Below are 21,804 nucleotides of genomic sequence, written 5' to 3' on the forward strand. Positions count from 1 at the left end.
ATTGGAAGGTGAGTTCATCGTACGGTGTGAGGGAAGCGGGGTTGGCCGTGGCCTTCACTGAAGCATTTGCTCTCTTTCCTGCCTGTCATTGGAGGAGTGAAACAGACCCGTGCTATTTGCTTTAAGAAGTTTGGAATCTCAGGCTGTGATTTTGTAAAAATGATTTCTGTGTTGTTAGATCAAATAGGAAACCTTAAGATCTTGTAGAGATTTGGATTTGGCTTCATTCATTTTGCATACATTGGCAGGATTATTTGTTTCCCTCAGAATGGGCAGTGGCTGGTGCAGCACGCTGGCCGTGGCCCTGGGAGTGGTAACAGAGCACACTGAACAGTTGGAGCACTAGTGCATTTAGTGCCTCTCAAACTCCATTTCTTTGGTTCTGTGGGTCTTTTTTGGAATACTGTCTTTAAATTTTACTCTGGCTCCCACCTTGTACCCTCCAACCCCAATAGAACGAAATTCACTGTGATTATGTGCCTTTGGCTAAATTGTCTGAAGCCAGATATCGGCCATCTGAGCTAATACAGTTTCACAGTCAAAGAGTATTACGGTGTTGGTGATAACGATTTACCAAGGGATTCCTAAGTGTCCCTTTTATTTGATCCTCATTATGTTGCAGGAAGGGGGACCCCTTCCAGGGCCCGAGACTGAGCTCTTGTCTAACACTCGGAAATGAACTGTCCGAGGAGACACACGTGCTGACAAAGCAAGGGACTTTATTGGGAAGGGGCGCCTGGGCGGAGAGCAGCAGGGTAAGGGAGCCCAGGAAGACTGCTCTGCCACGTGGCTCGCAGTCTCGGGGTTTATGGTGATGGGGTGAGTTTCCGGGTTGTCTCTGACCAATCATTCTGACTGAGGGTCCTTTCTGGTGGCACGTGCAACCACTCAGCCAAGACGGATTCCAGCGAGGAGGATTCTGGGAGGTTGGTAGGACATGTGGACTGGCGTCTCTTCTCTCTCCTTTTGACCTTTCCCCTATTCTTCTGGTTGGTGGTAGCTTGTTAGTTCCCTGTTCCTTACCAGGATCTCCTGTGGTAAAATAACTTATGCCCATTGTTACTGTCTTTGCCTGGCCAGGGCCGGGCAGTTTCAGTCAGTGTTTTCCCCTAACCATTACAGCCGGGGAGGTGGGACTACTGGCATTATGCCCAATTAACAGATGAGAAAACTGAGAAAACTATGCTCTGTTGGCAGAGGCAGAATTTGAACCCAGGTGGTTGGTCCTGCAGCCGGTCTCACCCACTGCATGTGCTCCAGGGATTCTTTAAGAGCTTTTCTACCCTCAAACTCTGGTATCTAAATCAATGAAATCTTTCCACGTACCTTGCCATTTTCTTTGTTTTTACCAAAAAGCATATGATTTCATGCCCTTCTTTCTTCCAGGAAACCTGTTGTTCAGAATTTAGGTGGTGCCACATTTTCTCCAGAAAAATTAATTCCAAAATAGAGTGTAAGATTGGAGCTTGAGGTTACAAACTCCTAGCTGCTTGTCCTCTGAGGTCTTTTCTTCTTTGGAAACTAAAGTGCAGTTTGCATTTTGATGTTTGTTTGTTTTTCCCTTGGAAACACAGGATTAATGAAGTCAGCTTGTTTTCTCTCTGATGGAACTTGTCACCTGATGCACACTGGTCTGAGGGCCAGAATCCTTAAATAGAAGGTGTGATGTTAGGGTCTCTGTGAAAATGTTTCTTGGGCTTCCCTGGTGGCGCAGTGGTTGAGAGTCCGCCTGCCGATGCAGGGGACACGGGTTTGTGCCCCGGTCCGGGAGGATCCCACATGCCACCGAGCGGCTGGGCCCGTGAGCCATGGCCGCTGAGCCTGCATGTCCGGAGCCTGTGCTCCGAAGCGGGAGAGGCCACAACAGTGAGAGGCCCGCGTACCGCCAAAAAAAAAAAAAAGTTTCTTGTGGCACCCCCCCAAATTGGTCTATTTTTAACTTTCAGTTTTTTGATCATCTCATTTCCCACTCCTCCCCCAAAGAAAAGCAGTGTCCAAAGTGTTTGGAAATTAATCTGAGGCTGCTGTGCCAATGAGTAACAGACTGTCAAAGGAGGGCGGAGGAAGAGCTTCCTAGTATAGACGTACCGAGACCCACCGCGATAACAAGCCTTTTATTCTGATTTCCTTCCTGGGAGTGAAGGGAGTTTGAAAGGCAGAGGCAAGGACCTTCCAGAGTAGAGTTCAGGTTTTTCTTGTGAGGATTTACCAGGGCTCGCCGCTGGGTGATTGGGATGTCTGAGAGATGAATCCCCTTCCAGCTAGTGACTTGGTCCGTATTCGCTGTTCAACAAAGACACCTGGGCTTGGAAGGGCCCTGTGATCCTCTGGCTTTAGAATGGGCAATGCTATTGAAAAACAGAAGCCCCTGAAACGAAGCCATCTGTGCCCCTGGAAACAAGGTAAGAAGGCCCTGTGCTTCATCTCCAGGAGGAAGGAAGGAGGCAGCCTTCTGTTGGGAAACTTTGGTTTAAAACCAGACCTGAAACTGCTTGGGGAAATACCTTTCATCAGAAAATGCTTGCAGTTCAGCATATTTTAAAGAAAATTAACAGGCAGTTCTCCTAAGGAATAAAGCGATTTGCATCTCAATGTGATGGCCTGGCTTGGCTGAGAACTTAGTTCAGTTTGAGATTTTTATTTAGTACAGCATACGTCCGTTGGTTGAAAATTTTCAGCTTTAAAAAATATCCCAAGGGGCTTCCCTGGTGGCGCAGTGGTTGAGAGTCCGCCTGCCGATGCAGGGAACGCGGGTTCGTGCCCTGGTCCGGGAGGATCCCACATGCTGCGGAGCGCCTGGGCCCGTGAGCCATGGCCGCTGAGACTGCGCGTCCGGAGCCTGTGCTCCGCAGCGGGAGAGGCCACACAGTGAGAGGCCTGCGTACCGCAAAAAAAAAAAAAAAAGATATCCCAAGTAAAAATTTTGATATCCAGGAGTTTGAATCTTTTGTGACAGTTTGGTTTAGAGAATGTTATTAATAGCTTTTAAATATATAGCGCCTTTCTTCCAAAGAGTTCAAAGTACCTTCTATTAAAAAAAAAAACAAGTCTCATATTTATCAATCCTAGATGTCTGTGACACGGGACAGCAACACCTGTTAAAACCTACTCGGTGTCACTCAGGCTTGTGTTAGCGTCAGCTTTGAGGAGGAGAAAGCCAGAGGGGCCACACGGCAGTATGCAGCCCCAGGGCCTTTGGGTCTTCCAGTGCACTCGGCTGCCCTTTTCACTGTTATTAACCTAGCAGACCAGCAGTTCGCAGACCCGGCAGGCACCAGAATACCAAAGATGGTGCCCACAGGACTTCATCAGGTATTGGCTCTTTTATCTCCACTTGCCAAAAAGGGTGGAGATAGCACCTGACCTGTAGCAAGACAGTTTGAGCGCAAGCGTATGTATGGGTGTGTGTTTATGAACAGAAAAAATAAACTGGAAGAAAATGCATGGGAATGTTAATAATAGTTGTCTTTTGTGGTCAGATTATATATAATTTTTTTTCTTCTTAATAGGGAAAAGTAGGTCGGATGCTAATTTACCGTTCGGTTCCAGCCCCTCTGACTTTCCATCAGTCATTCATTCTTTGTCCAACAAGTTACTTTGAAAAAGGTATTCCTTACTGGTCCTTGATCAAATCCTGGTGTGAACAAAACAGTAATAAAAGACATTTGGGGGACAGTTCAGGAAATTTCAGTATGAACTGCGTGGTAGATGATATTTGGGAACTGTTGTCTATGTTATTACCTGTGATTATGGTAATGAGTCATGTAGGAGAATGTCCTTTTTGGGGTTGTCATGCTGAAGTATTCAGGGCTAAAGGGTTATGCTGGCTATAATTTTACTCTAAAATGGTTCAGGTGACTGAATGAACACATACATACAGATAAGAAAAACAGGATCATTTTAACAACTGTTAGAATCCAGGTTATGCATATATGAGGTTTGTTATATTTTCTTTAATGTACTTTACTCATTTGGGGGAGAAAAACATTCAAAAAAAAGCAGTTGCTGCTTACATCATAGTACCTTGTCCTTCAGAAGAATGAATCTTAGCAGACATGGGTATTTACTGGTGGGTCAGGATGTAACACTCTTTCAGTGCCATGTGGCCTGGTATCTCCAGCCACCAAGAAGAAAATTGGCATTGATCCAATAACTCAAATCACTTTTATAACAGGAATTTAATATTTTACTTACTTTTAAGTTGTCTCTGGTTTTCCTTAGAAAACGTGTGAGTTAAAACTTCTTAATACTTCCATAGGAAGCAGCTGGGCTTACAGACAAAAATTAAAGCTTTTGTGTTTTGTTGTGTTGTTTAGTTGTGTTCAGAAATTTAAATGAGAGGAGTTGATAGTAGGGATTTCAGGATCCACAGTGAATTGGGGATAAAAAGAAGAGCAATTAATTGCCCCTGATTTCTAAGTCTTCACAGATCCCATTTACCAGGGCCGTGTCTCTGCCAGTGTAGGGATTTGTTGGTTTGAGCAGGGTAGACCCTGGACCCGCAGTTTGTTCTCCAGTCCAAGGATCCACAATAACAATGGTGTGGAATTTATTTATTCTTCACAGTTTGTCTGTTTGTCTTTAAAGGTTGTTTGTATTTTGGAACTGGGATTTTGGAACAATGGTTAGGAATGATTTAGTGCAGGGGTCCCCAGCCCCTGGGCCACGGACCAGTGTCGGTCCTCGGCCTGTTAGGAACTGGGCCGCACAGCAGGAGGTGAGCGGTAGGCGATTGAAGCTTCATCTGCTCCGCATCGCTCACGTTACTGCCTCAACCATCCCCCCTCACCCCCTACCACCACCACCCCCACCCCCCACCCCCGCCCAGGTCTGTGGAAAAATTGTCTTCCGTGAAACGGGTCCCTGGTGCCAAAAAGGTTGGGAACCACTGATTTAGTGGATCCCAACCACCACCCTGACCCTGATGGGAGTGCATTTTTCGAAGTCCAAGCTCAGTGGATGACTGATGGCACCAGGCTCTAGAGCAAGCAGCATGATATCCTTGTCTGCTTTAGGGGCAAGTGAAACTGGGGCACGTCCTTGTGTGCATTTGCTGCAGGCAGCTGGAACTGCCCAGCCTGCCCCTGACTTCTGTCCGGTCTGTGTGTTGACCTGCGATGGCAGACTTTAACCAGAGCCAGACAGTCGTGATTAGGAAGGTCAAATGCAGAATAAATTCTGAAGGGACATTTAAAGGAAATCATTATCTGCCTTTTGGATCATTTGTGTTTCTGTTTCCATGTTGTAGACCTGGAAAGTTAAAAAACTGAGGTGACAGAATACTAGTTTGAGAAACATGAATCTCACTTCTGCTTGGTGTCACCCTAAAGAGCATTTTACACCTAATAGAGAAATGTCTAATGATTTTAAACAGTGTGGGACGTGCATCCTTTGAAGGGACCAACATTATACTCTCTTATAGTTCTAGTTTTTCTTATAGCTTTCAGAACCCGAAACATAAGAAAGAAACGGTACTGCCTTTATTGGTTTTTACAATAATGAATGCTTGCAGTGGTTGATAAATTTAAGTCATTTGCATTTCCATAGTGAGTTCTAGCAGGCCCTGTCCAAAAAAATAGGATGGGAGGTAGGATAAGGCAGTGGCTTCCTATGATCCCGAGTGGTCCATCCAGCCAGAGCTCTGCTGCCCCTGACTTTCTGTCTGACCTTGAACAAGTGAATTTTGTAATCCCAGATCGTTTCCCCACTGTCCTTACCTCCAGTGGCCTTCAAATGACTACATTCCAGCCCTCACCACAGGGATGGGCCAGTGGAGGGCCGATGGGGGGGGGGGGGGTCTGTTTACTACAGTACCTGACCAGAAACCTGAGGGCTGTCTCTTGGGATCATTGTTCTGTCCTCCATACTAGCACAGCGTATGGCACTTGGTGCCCTCCGTGAGTGCACTCGGTAACCAAACTGAGTGCTGCCTGGCCTCCAGTGCTACCACGGGTATACATGAGGTCCGAAAGGTGCAGCGTGGTTCCTGGTGCATGGTAGGTGCTCAGTAAATGATATCTACCAGTGCTGGCGGGTGTGTGGTGGAAACGTTCCTTCTTTGCCTTTCTCTGCCCAAAGTGGAGGCGTCGAGGGATGAAAACAGGTACACCCTCCTCTGTCCCACAGCAAGTCTGAATTTACAAAGACTAAGTAAATTTATTGATGATTGTTCACACTGCAAAAGATTGCTTCACAAAAGGCACTTAAATCACAGTCGGCATTTCGTTATTGATTCATTGACCCAGGCACCTGGGGAAACCTTCAATTGAGAGCTAAATTGAACTGCTCTGAAATATACCTACTATCCCGTCCAGTGCTCTCAAAAGAATTCAAGACAAATACCGTATGCTAACACATATATATGGAATCTAAGGAAAAAAAAATGTCATGAAGAACCTAGGGGTAAGACGGGAATAAAGACACAGACCTACTAGAGAATGGACCTGAGGATATGGGGAGGGGGAAGGGTGAGCTGGGACTAAGTGAGAGAGTGACATGGACATATATACACTACCAGACGTAAAATAGATAGCTAGTGGGAAGCAGCCGCATAGCACAGGGAGATTAGCTCGGTGGTTTGTGACCACCTAGAGAGGTGGGATAGGGAGGGTGGGAGGGAGGGAGACGCAAGAGGGAAGAGATATGGGAACATATGTATATGTATAACTGATTCACTTTGTTATAAAGCAGAAACTAACACACCATTGTAAAGCAATTATACTCCAATAAAGATGTTTAAAAAAAAAGAATTCTTTGTTTCTTCTGGTCTTTTTTTTTCATGAATAACTTGAAGGGTTGCTTACAGTGGTCATTTTGGCTTTTGGGAATATAACACGGGCGAAAGTTTCCTTGGGAATTAAAAATTGCAGCTGTAGTTGCAAATAGAATTGTTACCTCCTTCAGAAATCCCAGCAGCTCAGGACCATACTGGCCTGGTAAATGGAAACGTTAATGATTTGCATGTTTGTACGCAGCTGGGTGTGAGCAAATGAAATTAACACCCTCGGTGGAAGAGCTGAGGCTGAAGTGTCTTTCCCAGGCCTGGGCTGACTGTGGGCTTAGCAAGGCTGGGAAGGAGATTGCCTGGTTGGGTGGGGGTGGGGACTCAAGGATTTGCATAAATTCCACATGCTCTCTGGTTCCTGTGCTGTGGGGGCGGATTTATAATTGTTTGGATTCCAGTCAGCAAGGGCGCTTAGACTTGCCTCTACAAGCTTGTACCTAGCTAGGTAGTCAAGAAGCATCTGGGGCCGCTGGATGCCTGTGTGCCAGATCATTAATATTGACGGCTTTTCTGGCCAGAGCTGGAGCCGGCCTACCTACCCCCATGCATTGTGTGGTCTGATTCCATTGCTGTGGGGCTGCAGTGCTCCAGAATGTGCAAGGGCTGGGGCTGCACTCCAGTCACCTGAATCAGGGCCTTCCATCTGAGTGAGGCGAGCCACATGACTTCACGTTTCCAAGCTTGTTTGCTAGTCTCCACGTGAGATTAATAATAATGCCTACCTCGAACGACTGTGGCGCGAAATTAAATAATTCACGTGAAGGGTTTATAGCCCTTAGCGTACACAAGCACTTAATGAATCATAGTCTTTCTTGTTATCACATGTTGCATAATAGGAAGAAAGAACCCGGCTTTTACCACATCTGCAGGCATGGATCATGGGCCCAGATCTGTCCCAATCCCAGCTAGCAGCGTGAGTTTGGCTAACTCTACCCATTTCCTTCCCTCAGTTGAAGGGATCACATGCCAGATGATCTCAGAGGTGCCTTGTGGGCTGTGAATCAGGGACCATCAGCACTCATCACTGCTGTTCATATCTGCAAACTCCCCTGCTGTTCAGTACCTGCAGAAAGCATCAGTTCTGCTGAACAGCATGGTCACAGGGGCGTTTTTATGGTGTTGAATTTCTTTGAAAATAGTTACTGCAGGACCAGACATAGCTGAGCTATTCCTAGTTAACTAGAATATTGAACTAAGCAGGACAGTCCATTTTCCCATCCTGAATAATGCTGAAAAGTTTTTTCATTATTACATAGTGGTTAAGAGCCTGTACACTGGAGCCCAGATGCCCCGGTTGACTCTTTGCTTCCCCACTTCTAGCTGGCTAGGTGTGCGGGTCAAGGGGTTTATACATGTAAAGTGCTTAGAACAGTACCTGGCACGTAGTATATGTCCAGTAAGTGTTTATTAGTGTTGTTATTTTTAGGCTAAGTACAGAGAAATTTCATTTTATTTTAGTCAAAAAGGTGTTATGTTATTAAAGAAGAAATTGGAAAAAAATTGACAAAATGCGAAGAAGAAAATGCATATTGAGTGACTAGATCTAAAGGGCCTAAAACCTAGTGAGTGAGCAGAAGAATTAGCTGTTACTGTTCATCTTTTCCAGAGCTGCTGCACATGCATGCATGTTTTTCATATGTGGTCTTCAGAGCTACTGTAATGACTGTGACATTCTATCATGTTGCTGTCCCATAACTTATTAAATCATTCACCTGCTGGTGGATATTGAAATTATTTACCCTTTTTGCTGTTACAGGTAGGGTAACAATAAGTAGCTGTATTCATATATATTTGTGATTTGCTGGATGATTTCCTTGGGATAAGTTCCCAAGGTAAAGTTCCCAGTCCAGGAACCTGCCATGGACTATTGCCATGTTGTTTTCCAGAAGGGATGTATCTGTTAACATTTTCTTGAGTGATGCATAAATTTATCAGTTAGCCACAAGCACATCAGTGTTGAGCATTATCATTTTGAACTTGTTTTTCTTGTGAAACTTAAACTGTATTTACTAGTGCCATCGTGATGAGTTACCTAAAGGCATGGGGCTCAGAGAAGGGAAATGGGAAGTTCAAAAACCATTATGAGGGCTGAGAATCTATTTTTGTTTCAAAATTCTATTTTCCCATGGTCTTTTGCATTGGACTTGGCTCAGTCTCTTTCAAGTGCTGAGTTTCACATAAAAAAAGGCATGAGAAGACTTTATTTAAGGATACTCATTTACCATCACAACTTTTTGTCTTCTGTCTCCCAGGGAGCAACGATTATTAAATACTTTAATGTCCTCACATGAAAGGGACAGAGTGAGCCCAGAAGTGTTATTAATATTTTTAGTGTAATGCTTACTGTTCAGCGGCATGACTAATGACCCAGGGTGACTAATGACCCACCTCTTCCTCTTTACTGTGTCTGTTGAGGGATGATTCGTTACCATTTTCCCCAGATGCTTGTACATCATGGGGCACCAACCCAGTTGTTATTAAAATAGATATACTGCTATTAAACAGCTTGCTTCAAACCTCGCTGCGAGGGCGGCGTGAATCAAGTGCAGAGCATCAGGATGTTGATGTAATGAACGAAGATGATGTCCATGCCTGTCCGTTGTGCGGTTCCAAGCCGTGATTGGGTGTGCCCATGCATAGGCTTCAGGGTAGGAGAAGACGTTTTCAAAGGAAAGGTTATTTAGCATGCTTTTGGCATTTGTCTTGAGCTGGAAGAGAGTGGTAAAAATCTAAAATGATTACCTAATTTTACCAATGGAGAATTGAGGCTTAGAAAGAAGTGAAGCGGCTTGTCTGAAGTCTCACAGCTGGTTTGTGGCTTAGTATCCCCTGTGTTAGGATAGTGATATAACAATGATATATAATAATGTGTGTAACAGTGATATAAAACAATACAGCATATTGCATATATAATGATTATATATTTTATATTTATATTATATATTTACATGTTATAGAATATAACATGTTCAATATGTTGTGTTACAGTACATTATATATTGTGTCTACCATACATAAAGTATGCAATGTGATACAATAACAGATGTAATAATAACACAATAATAATATGTTGGGTATAATGTTAAAAGAATGCTGATAGCTTCCTATATGCCAGGCGTGGTACTAAAAGGTCTGTATACATCATGGGCTTCCATTAATCATTTTTTTTGTTAAGTGAAAGATCAAATGTAGGAAATGGAAACCATAAGTGTGAAGGAATTTTTCTCATGAGAAAGGTAGGGTGTTGTTTTGGGTGTGGTAAGAAAAGGGAAGGAAACTTCTCTTTGTCATCGGATATTTCCAAATTTAGAACAATATCTATCCCTAGCCATTGGTTTTAGGATATGCGTTACCCTGGGAACATGCGTAAGATACATTTCCGTATTTGGCTGTTTCTTTTCCAGCTGTATAGAGGGTGTCACCGCTGTGGAAGATGATAGCAGCGGCCACTGGCCACTTCATAGCTAATTACCTTTTGGCAGTTGCGTATAGGGCACTTGGTTTTGGAAGTCACTTCATGCTGAAATACCCAGATGATTATTTCTGGGGATTTTGTGGTCTGCAGCTGAGGAATGGGCCCCAGGATGGCACATCTGTGTCGGGTGGTTACACTTCTTAAAGAGCCAGATAGTGAATATTGTAGGCTTTGGCAGGGCCAGGAGGCACAATCTCTTGATTCCTATTATGTAGGAACTTATATTACCAGCGAAAATGAAACCATTTACAAATGGGAAAACCATTCTTCACTTGCAGGCTATAAACAAGGAATCTGCACAAACAACCAGGAGGCTGGCGGGATTTAGGCTGCAGGCACAAGTTTGCCAACCCCTGACCTATGGGGTCTTTTTGGTTTGGTGCTCTCTGCCATCGTTACTTGGGAACTCAGAAGCAGGTCACTCATCAGTTACCAAAAATATTCACATTTTCAAGCCAGAAAAAGGACTTAAATACCACCCTCCAGGTGACTCATTTTAAAAATTGGGATTACTTAAACTGAGCCTTCTGGTTTGTAGTCTGTCACACACCATTCAGGTCTTTATCTGTAAAAATACTTCTCGTCACTACGGTGATAAGAAAGGAGATCATGGAAGGTTTGAAGAACCCGGTGCTTTGCATATAGATCCTTAAATAGCCTTCCTTTACCACTGAAGGGGGCACTATCCTAAAAACATCCCAAGCTTCTATACTTTCATTCATTCATTGATTGATGGATTTTCATTCGTTCAACAACATTCATTGAATGGGTCCTATGTCAGGCACTGTTCTAGGCACAGGGGGTACCTAATGAAAAATTAAGACATCATTGCCCTCTGAAGTGTGTAGTTTAATATAAACAGTAAAATATATAGTCTGTTAGATGACAGGCATCATAGAAAGAGGGCAGGGGAGGGGATAGGAAGTCCAGGACTAGGAGAGGGATTGTTAGTTTTACAGAGGCAGGAAAGGGAGAGTGCTCAGCTGTGAGGAATCGGGGCAGAAGTGCTGAGCCTTCCGGACAAGCGCACTCCAGGAGAAAGGGGAGCTGGTGCAGGGGGCCTGAGCCGACAGGAGGACGTGAGGTCAGCATGGCTGGAGCAGAGGGACTCGGGAGAGACCGGTAACACACGAGGCCAGGGAGAAGCGAATCACGTAGGGCCTTGTAGGTGATGGTAAGGAATTTGAAGGGAGAGCCAGTGGGATTTGCTAAGGGGTAAAGTATCGGGTATGAGAGAAAAAGAGGTGTTTTGGCCTGAGCATTTTGTTAAAAACAGAAGAGTGCCAGAGGAGCAGATGGGGGCAAGGGGGGAGATGGGGAGTTGTGTTTGGCACAGGTTGAGTTTGAGATGCCTATTAGAGATCTAAAAGGAGGTGGCCGTTAGGCAGGTGAGTGTCAGAATCTGGATTTCAGAGAAAACCTAAGCCTTTCTGAGTTTTTGACTTTTGAGACTGGATGAGATTACCAAGGAAGTGAGTTAGAGAAGAGAAGAGGCAAAGGACTGACCCCAGTCAGGGCACTCCAGCATCGGGAGGTTGAGGTGACGAGAAAGGCCCTCTGGTGAGGTAGGAGGAAACTCAGAGACTGGCGCCCCAGGAGCCAGGTGCAGAAAGTGTTAGAGCAGAGGGACCAGCGGTGACAGATGATGCTGATTTGAGCCAAATCACATAAGGACTGAGACTTGACCATGGGATTTAGTAACATGGTGTTCACTGGGGACCTTGACGAGACGTTTCAGTGCAGTGTTGGAGGTGAAAGAGGATGTGAAAGCGAAGGGACAGAGGGGAATTACACGCAGTGAGCATGCGCAGTTCTTTGAGGAGTTTTGCTGCAAGACAGAGCAAAGACAAGGTGGTAGTTATTGAGGGTAGTGGGGTCAAGGGAGAGCTTTTCTTAAAGGGAGAAGTAATGGCATGATTGAATGCAGATGTGAATGATCCAGTAGAGAAGGAAGAATTGAGGACTGGGGGCATTACTGGCGAAGAGAAGCTCTAATAGCTTTCGTATTGTGAGTACTGCTGTAGCAGTCAGTCAGTGCTAACACATCACCCCAGTATTTAGTGACCTAACAACGGTTAATTTAGTTCACGCTTTGCAAGTGCCAGTTTAGGCTGGGGTCCTGGTCTCAGCTGGGATCCCTCCTGTGTCTGCCGTCAGCTGCCAGGAAGGCTCATCTCTGCCTCTGGCAGGCAGCCGGGATCACTCACCTGGCAGCTGTCGGCTTCCTAGAGAGCGAGGCGCACACGACCTCCCGAGGCCCAGGGTCGGAACTGGCACAGTGTTGCCTCCACTTCATTTCGTTGGTAAAAGCATGTCCCAACCAGATTCAAGACGGGAGAGAGACCCCATCTCTTGATGGAAGGTCCCTGAAGTCAAGGGTCGGAGTGGTTATACTGTGGCCATTTCTGCAGACGGGCAGCCACAGCTGTCTGTGAGCCGAGTGTATTGCGTTTGAGCCTCACAGAAGTTTTGTGTGGTAGGTAGTGTTTTATCTTCATTTCACAGACGGGGAAACGGGGTCAGTGAGGGTCTGGTATCTTGCTCAATGTCACACAGCTAGTCAGTGGCAGAGTTGGGACCCAAACCTTGGTCTCTCTGGTGTCAGAATCCCTTGCACTCTGTTCTACGTTCCTGAGAGTGTGGGTTTACAAGCAGACCAGAGTGTCGCTTCCTCTCTTTTCTTGTTAGGCAAGGGAATAATATTTTTGAAGATGACTTATCTCATAATTAGAATGGACTGAGGGAGGCGATTATCTTGTGATTTGCATGTTTACTGTGGGGATTGGACAGCTGTATTTATTAGAATCACAGTGAGGTCACAGTTGTGTATGTAATTAGGGCCTTTATTGACACAAATTCATGTCTCCACTATCAACTGGACCCTCAGTGCCCTCTGACAGTCTTTGTGCGTGTTCTTGGTCAGGTGACTGTCCTGTTCCTTGTAGCAGCCTGTGCAGATAGTCACCACTGTCTACAAGACCCGATTCAAACCCCCTTTGCCTCCAGGCCTTCTGACTTCCTGTGTCTGCCGTTATCGGTGCCTCTCTCTTTCTGTCCCTGACACAGACACCCTGCCTCTGCTCAGGTCCTCCTCCTTCCAGAACCTGTTGTGGTCAACATCTGTCTCCTCAAGCAGCTGGACTTCAAGCTTTCCAAGAGCAGAGTCCAAAAGGTGGAAAAATTAGCCTTAGCATCAGGGAACTTTGGCCCTTCCACTGGTTGTATAGCCTCGGGCAGTCGTTTCCCCTGACGTTCATGAATCTGAGTGGACGAGCTGAGCCATCTTCAGGACCACTCAGGGAGAGTGAGGTCTGCTTATGTTCACATAGAAAGCCCTTGGCCAAGAGCTCCCTTCTCTCTGCAGTGGCTACCAGTGTGTCCCGAGTCCCGTGTGTATCTGACAGCCCTTCTGTTTGCTGCAGGAGCAGCAGCATTCTCTGCCCTGTCATCATTCCAGTGTCAAAACTTTGTTGGCCCCAGGGCTCGAGCAGCTGCCCTCCACTTAGCTCATTAGGGAAGCAGCTGGAGAGATGGCTGGGCTGGGTGCTGATTCCACAGTCTCAGAAAAGATATTTGGTTGGAAAGCAAAGACCATGGTGAAAATATTTTTTAAAGCTCTCTTTGGATAAAGGGAGCAATAAATGAGTAAGTAGGTTAAATCTAGCATTTCAGGTCTCTATAACCTCGCTTATAGGGAGCCCAGGAGCTTTGCTCTTCTCTGAAGTTCTTGGGTTGGGATTCCAGCAAGCTGGGCAGGAGAGAGAGCTTCCCTGGAGGAGAAGCCTGGGGCCAGTGAGGAGGGCTCCGTGTGTTGGCTGTGCTCTCAGCAGGCTGCAGCTGAGGCATGAAGATTCAGGATGAAGTTGGTCTTTATACTTACATACTTTGCTGTAAGAGTAAATCGTCCTGCTGCTTATTTATCATGTAACCTTGGGGAAATTACATAATTTCTGTTAGCTTTCACTTGCTCATCTGTAAAAATGGAGGCAGCTAATAACCCCTACCTCATAGGGCGTGAGGATGCACAAACGGGGGAGTATTTGGCAGGGAGTTAGCTATGATTGTAACTACTATGTAAAATTCACCTTTGGTCTTATGTTATAAATCACTGACTAAAGAGTTTTCATACTTTCATGGTTACTCTATACTTTCAAGATGTGTCCTTATAGTATTTCTTCTTTAATCATTCATTCACTGAGTTTATATTTATCAACCTTCTACTTATGGGCAAGGTATGGTTGATTGTTTTCTTTCTGCTCAGGTTATGATGAGCTGTTCATTTCTTAGTGGTTGACATTATAGTGACATTCAGAGCTGCAATTTGCAGAGTACCTATTTCAGTAGAGTTGCTTACCTAGGAGTTAGCTTCTAAAGTCAGGGCATAAGGGAAACATTGCCTGTAGTCAAAATAACCCTTGAAAACCCCTTAAGTCATCTATAATAAACAGTCTGCATTGGGGGAGGGTCATCAAACTTTCTCTATAAAGAGCCATATAGTAAATAATTTGGGCTTTGCAGGCCATGTATGGTCTCTGTCACATATTCTTCATTTTCTCTTTTACAGCCCTTTAAAATGTAAAAAACCATCTTAGCTCTGGGCCTTTTAAAAACAGGCCTTGGTCTGCATGAATAACTTGTGGTTAGCAGCCTCCAAGATGGCCCCAGAGCGCCCCCCCCCCCCCGTAGTCACAAGCCCAGGTGCAGCCCCTCCCCTTTTGTATCAGGGCTGGTCACATGACCAGTAGAAGAATGTGGCAGAAGCGATGGATGAGTTGTCACTTCCGACTGTGGGTGGGTTCTGCCTTCCTGCTTCTCTCTTGGATCTGCTGCTCTGGGGAGACCAGCTGCCCTGTTGTGAGGAGAGGCTCACAAGGTGAGGACCTGAGGCCTGCTGCTGACAGCACGGGGAACGAGCTTGGAAATGGCTCCTCCAGCCCTGGTCAAGCCTCAGATGATGCCGCGCTGGCCACACCTGAGACCCTGAGCCAGAACCACCTGGCTCATTTAAATCATTCTGTCTTTAGGTAATTGTAAAATCCTCAGCAGCGCAAGGGGGAACAGTGAGAAATTCTAAAAAGTGCCTGCTTGCCTGCAGAGTTTAACCCATTCATTTTTAATATTAAGTGGTTTTTTTTACCAATTATCCATGGCAACAGATCTGTTTATGGCTAGGATAGTTAAGTTACCTGAGAGTATGATGAAGGTCCTCTGGTGGGCCGGACATTGAAATGCACCACTTAATCCCCACAACAACTCTTGCTAAGGTCAGTGTTGAGAGCTCAATGTCTACTCTGATCTGACCCCTTCTAGGCTTTCTCTGACATTCACGATGGCACTCTGCTATAATACAGCAGTGCTCTTGTGATCTGTGGAGAGCTTGTGCTCCCACAACGAATAGCTCCAGATGGCTTTGCTCTTTTTCAGTTTTGCCCAGAGGACCTTCTGTACTAATGGCTCTTCCACAGGCAGCTGGCCATTGACCTGTGTCATGTGGCCTGCCTTAGAAAGATGAGCCAGGCCAATTGGTTCTGGCTCAGGGATTTGAGCCAGGACTCAGAGAGACAATCTAATCACTGGTGGGCACTGGAGCTAAAGAGTCTTAAAGAACTGCAAGTTAAATAGGGCGGACAGGGGTGGCCTCGTTGGGAAGGCGAGATTTGCGTCAAGACTTGGAGGAAGGGAGTTGGCCCAGCAGGTATCTGAGGGACAGACATTCCAGGAGGTGGAATGTCAGGTAGGTGTGTTCAAGGACTAGTGAGGAGGCTGGGATGACTGGAACAGAGAGAGAAGATCCTATCAGGCCTTGAGAGTCATTATAAGGACTTTGACTTTTATCATGAGAGAAATGGGTAGGTGTTGCAGAGTTTTGAGCCGAGTGAAACCATCTGAGTTAAGTTTTCCTAGGATCACTCTATTGTGTGTATAGGGGAACAAAGGGGTGCTGGAGCACAGGTAGGGAGCCCTGCTAGAAGGTGCTGTAGTGATCCAGGGAGGCGCAGTGCAAATGATGGAAAGTGGTTGGATCTGAAGGATTTTGAAGATTAGGGCCAACAGGGTTTCCCGACTGCCTGGATAAGGATCGTAGGAGAAAAAGAGGAGTCAAGGATGACTTCAAGGCTTCTGGCCTGAGCAGAATGGAGTTGCCGTCCACTCAGATGGGGAAGGCTGTGGCAGTGATCAGGAGTTCAGTTAGACGTGCCTTCTAGATCTCCAAATGGAAGTACTGAGTGGACAGTTAAATATATGCCTTGAAAGGAGAAAGATCTGGATTAGACGTATAAACTTGGGAGTCTTGGTATAAAGATTGTATTTAAAGTCGCAAGAGTGGACGAGCTCCCTAAGGGAGTGAGCCTGGATGAGGCATGCAGCCGGCGCAGAGGCACCGAAGCAGGGAGAGATGGAGGATGCTGGTTCTGAGCTGCCTTCTTGGTTCTTACCCTTCCTGACGGTTGGATGTTGAGCTTCCCTTGGGTTCCCAGGAGTCTCCTTACACTCATACTTACCTTAAGCCTTCCTTTTTATTTGAACATGATTCATGAGGCTTCTGTCCCTTGCTACCAAAGAGCCATGGCTGAAATGGTGGTATCAGCCCCCTTTACAGGAAGGAAACAGATTCAGAAGTTAAACTTACTCAAGGTTTTACCCAGTGGCCTAACTGGGATTGGTGTCTACATCCCTCTGGCTCCAGTATGTGCAAAGTGTGTGGGATCCCATTGTGGTTCCCTGGCTGTGGATGGCTATTGGGCTGTAGGCAGTGATTAGTGTAATTTGAATGGTTTAAATTGTCTCGTGCAAATTAAGAGGAAGGGCAAGTCCACCCCCACCCCCCCCAGCCCCTGTGCTGAGACTGTCATTGGCTTGAGTTTTAAATCTCAGGGGTCCCAATGCAGTGAAAGGAATCGAAGCGTGGGTGGGGAGTTCATCGATCAACTTATTTCTTCATTTTCTATCAACGAATATTTGAGCACCTGCTATGTGAGATACTGTTAGGCACAAACCTTTCCAAACCTGAATTTTTCATCTGAACCACAGAACACAGAATTATTTGAGTGACTGTTTTCTCAGATATTCCAGGGTGGTACACAGCTAGAGTCATTCTAGATGAATAGGAGAATTCAGTTCATCCAACATGCCTTAGGGTCTTAGACTTCATTCTCTCCTCTCAGTTGAGAAAGGCAGAAACTAGAATAGTCCCCAGGTAGATACTAATTACAGACTGACAGATACTATGAAAGAGCAGAGCTGAAGTCGGAAGGGTTAAGTCAGAGTTAACCAGCTGAAATGAGGTGGGCCTTTGGGCGGGGGTGAGCGGGGACACACCACTGTCTGATGAGGAAACACCGTGTAAAGGCCCCAAGGACAAGGTCTGGGGGTGGTGAGAGGACCACTCAGTGGTGGATGACATGTACCTATCCAGTCAAAGCCTTGAGTGTAAGAGCACTGGCAAGCTGAAGAGACACTTGGTGTTTTAAGTGGTATGTGTGTGTATTTGCAAAAGAGATTGAGAGAGATGAGATTTGTGCTTTGAAGATTACCCTGACTTCAGTGGGAGAATGTACTGGAAAGGGCAAGAATGGACTCGGAGGCTGAGTTAGTCATCCCTGTGGGTGATGGCTGCATGGATGAGGGTGGTGGCAGTGGGACAGATACGCTGATAATTTGGAAGGTGAAATGGACAGGACTTGGTAATGGAAGGGATTTGGGGATAACAGGGTTGAAGCAGGTCAAAGATGACAACCGGGTTTTTGGCTTAATGTTCACGAGTGGTCACCATCCACTGAAATAAGAAGTACAGGAGGAAACCCATTGCTGTTTATTTGGTTTACATATAAACAGTGAATTGTGGTTCTTTTAGGGCTTTTTCTGTTTTTATTAACCACAGGAGTTAAAACCGTTGGTTGCAGGTGTTTGCAAACTCGGAATAATTGACTGAGTTCTCCCTGAAATTCCTTTATTTATTTTATTTTATTTTATTATTTTTTGGCTGTGTTGGGTCTTCGTTGCTATGCGCAGGCTTTCTCTAGTTGCAGTGAGTGGAGGCTACTCTTCATTGCGGTGCGCGGGCTTCTCATTGCGGTGGCTTCTCTTGTTGCAGAGCACAGGCTCTAGGCGCACAGGCTTCAGTAGTTGTGGCTTGCGAGCTCAGTGGTAGTGGTGTGCGGGCTCAGTAGTTGTGGTGCGTGGGCTTAGTTGCTCCGTGGCATGTGGGATCTTCCCAGACCAGGGCTCGAACCCATGTCCCCTGAATTGGCAGGTGGATTCTTAACCACTGCACCACCAGGAAAGTCCCCTGAAGTTCTTAACTTATGGGATTTGGGAGCTTTCAAAGGGAGTGACTTAGAGGAACAGTGTCCCAAGTCCATCTTGAAAGGTCTTCCTTTTGCCTGGCATGGCATCTCTAGTGCCATCTCCTCAAGGTAACTCTGCCTGGGGAGATAACCGCACACGTCCTGACCTTCAAAAGGGAGAAGAGACCTGGCTGTGGCTCATTTTTATTTCTTTTCATGGGCAGTTGGGCTCCTAATGAGAATGTTTTCCATTAGGAGGTCCCAGGAAACCTCCACGCACGAGTGACTCCCATGATTATTGGGAGAACTGCTGTGTCGGGTGTGCTCTTGTGGGTAGCTAACACTCGTACAAGCAGCCAGAAGGGTGTTGTCGTCCAGCGGTTGGGACCTGTGATGATGGAGTATCAAGATGGACAAGTTAATTTTCTATTTATATGAAAACTCACTTCTTTTAAGGCTTAGGGGTGGAGAGTCCTGGGCTGGATGGCCCGGAGGGAGAGAAGACAGGGTCTCCTACTTGGCATTAAGTATTTGCCAACTACATTTAAGCTTGTTATCCTTGGCACCAACCCGGGGGCTGGGCAAGCTCTGAGTTCTAAATAGGAAGGCGGTTGTGCAAATGGCTAAAGTCTTTCTATGTGTCTCCTTTCCTTCTTCCAATTAAGAAAAATCTGAGGACCGCCTCACTCTTGAGACATCTTAAAAAATGAATTCTGAAGGGAACATACTCAGTTGAGAACAGGCTTGTTGGGGGGGGTGAATAGAATTCCCTCTGTAAGTTACTCAGTTGGCCACTCAAAAATAATTGGTTATTAATTGAATCCTTTGTTCGGGCTTGCCTTCTCAAATTTTCCAGTATTGGTAAGAAGCCAGCGGCTAGCAATTTGCTTTAACATAACTGATACTGTTGGTAATTTTATTTTTGTATGATTTTGAACCTCAGCAGTTGAAATGTTCAGTTTATTTTATATCTTCCTTTTCACCCCCATTCATACTCCATTCACACCCCATTCATAGTTCGACTAAATAATTATAGTACAACTATGTAATTACATTCAAGTGCTGTGAATGAAAAGTATCTGGGGCTGAGGAGGCATGTAACGGGTCCTAATCTTTTACTTCATTCAGCGTTTGTTAATGAGGACTTTGCACGTGTCCAGCACTGTGCAGGGCCCTGGGAATACAGTCACGAGCAGGCGAGACACAGCCATGCCTCTCACGGCCTAGTGAAAGAGGGGGCAGTCAACGTACCCAGCAGTACAGAGCAGTGAGCTTCATGCAGGGCCTCTAACTGAGTCACCTGGTCTAGGAGGTCAAGGAAGGTCAGTGAGAAACAACAATTATTTAAACAGGAGCCGAGCGTATTGTGTGTAGGTAGTCTGGGTGGTGACTTTACTTGGATTTCAGGGCTGATTTGACAGCTCTGTGTGTCGATGCTCAGTTATATAGTGGAGTTGCATTTTATAGAGGAGTTGGGTTTGAATAAAAGTACATAAAACAACAGTTACATATAGCCAAATTACCCTTGAGAATCCCTGTTAGAGACCAACAAAGTGAGCTGTCCTTTCGGCATTGATACAGAATGCTGTTTCCTTAGACCAGGGGTGTGCAAACCACCACCCCTGGGGCCAGATCCACTTGGCTGCCTGTTTCTGTAAATAGTTTTATTGGAACACAGCCACACCCATTCATTTACACATCATCTGTGCTGCTTTCCCATTAAAATGGCAGACAGAGTCAAGTAGTTTGACAGACTGTAATGCCCCACAAAACCAAAAATATTTACTCTACTGCCCTTTAAAGAAAAACGTTGCTGACCCCTGCTTAGAGCAAATGTAGGAATTAGTTTTATATTTGGGCACCACACGGTAAAAAGAAAATTGTTATCTTTAAATACCAGAATTCTGTTAGTGAGGTGAGATGTTCACACCACAGAAGGCATGAAGGAACTGAGGAAACAGTCGTTTCACCTCTCCTATCTTACTTTCACCTGGGGTCATGTACTCATTAACAGAAATGGAGAGTGATTTGCCTAAAATACGTATTCTTCTCCTTTTCCCTTCCTCCCTCCCTCTTTCTGTCTGTTTTTCAAGTGTACATAATTGAATTCATCTGAGGTTAATGGAGTCCATCATATTCTCTTTGTGCTTCAGTTGTGCGGGCTGAGGAGAAAAGAACAGGTAGACTTAATATGTAGAAGGTGCGTTTCTACGACCTGAAAAGCTAAATGATGTCAAAGCTAAAATGATGTCATCCTGATTTCCCTGGAGAAAAGTGGTAAGAATGAGTCATCATTTTGACATAGTTAAGCATCTTGAACCCAAAGCACTATCCTGCAGCTTTCCACACTGTGTCTACATTGTGACTGGTGATGCAGTCTCAAGAAACCATTGTCCATGGGTTTAACCAATATTGTTAAATGTCTTTAATTATAAATTTAATTTGATTTTATAATTGTATGGGAGCTGTAAGCATGTGGCAGACAAACTTTCAGGTGGCCCTCGTGATTGTTACCTCCTGGTGTTCACACCTTTGTCTAATCCCGAAGTGTGGACGGACCTGTGACTCACTTCTGACCGCGAAAATATGGCAGAGGTGATGGGATGTCTCTTCCTGATTATGTTTTGTTATAGCAGACCGTCTTTCTAGCAGACCCACTAGAGGCATCCTCCCTTGCAAGCTTTAGAGAGGTCAGTGGCGATGTGTGTCACGGAGCTGAGGTTGGCCTCCAGCCTACCATCAGTAGGAAGCTGGGGCCCTTAATCTGATGGCTGCAAGGAAATGAAGTCTGCTAGCTGGGCTGCCTGAGGGAGCTTGGACACACAGCCTTCCCGGGTCAGGCCTCTGGATGAGGCCTCAGCCTGCCGACACCTTGGCCACAGCCTTGGCAGAGGCTGCGTCTGAGCCGTGCCTGGGCCCTGCCCAGCAGAGACCTCGTAACAATAACATGCGCATGTTTTTCGTTACACGGCGCTGGAGAACTACGACAAAACATAAGCAGTTTAGAGCAGCGTTTACTGGTTCATACTTAACATTGTAAGAATCCACGCTAACCCTGGGAATCTGCAGTAGGTATTTTCCTCCTCAGAGCTTGTCCTTAAATTATTGGGCCACTTGACAAAATTGCAATATGAATGGTGGCTTAGATAACAGTATTGTATCCGTGTTAAATTTTATGAAGCTGATTACTGCACTGCAGTGATGTAGAGTATCCCTATTCTTAGGAACTACTCAATGAAGTATTTTAGGGAGCCCAC

General features: G+C 45.6%; 1 protein-coding gene across 11 annotated transcripts in view; it reads left to right on the top strand.

The window, feature by feature from the left end:
- The window catches only part of RAPGEF1 (Rap guanine nucleotide exchange factor 1), a gene marked incomplete at its 5' end in the record, with an annotated part of 140,750 nt that overhangs the window by 23,392 nt on the left and 95,554 nt on the right, over positions 1–21,804 (top strand). For 5 of the 11 annotated variants that reach the window (XM_082655751.1, XM_082655756.1, XM_082655762.1 and 2 more), the window contains one exon: positions 2,150–2,402. The exons of the other annotated variants lie outside the window; for them this stretch is intronic. In XM_082655751.1, coding sequence (XP_082511877.1) covers positions 2,339–2,402 — 64 coding nt within the window. Of the gene's footprint in view, positions 1–2,149; positions 2,403–21,804 lie in introns of those variants that run through there. 11 annotated transcript variants of the gene reach the window in all.

This window comes from Grampus griseus, assembly GCF_964374135.1.
Source record: "Grampus griseus genome assembly, chromosome: 6".
In the NCBI taxonomy this organism is placed as follows: domain Eukaryota; kingdom Metazoa; phylum Chordata; class Mammalia; order Artiodactyla; family Delphinidae; genus Grampus; species Grampus griseus.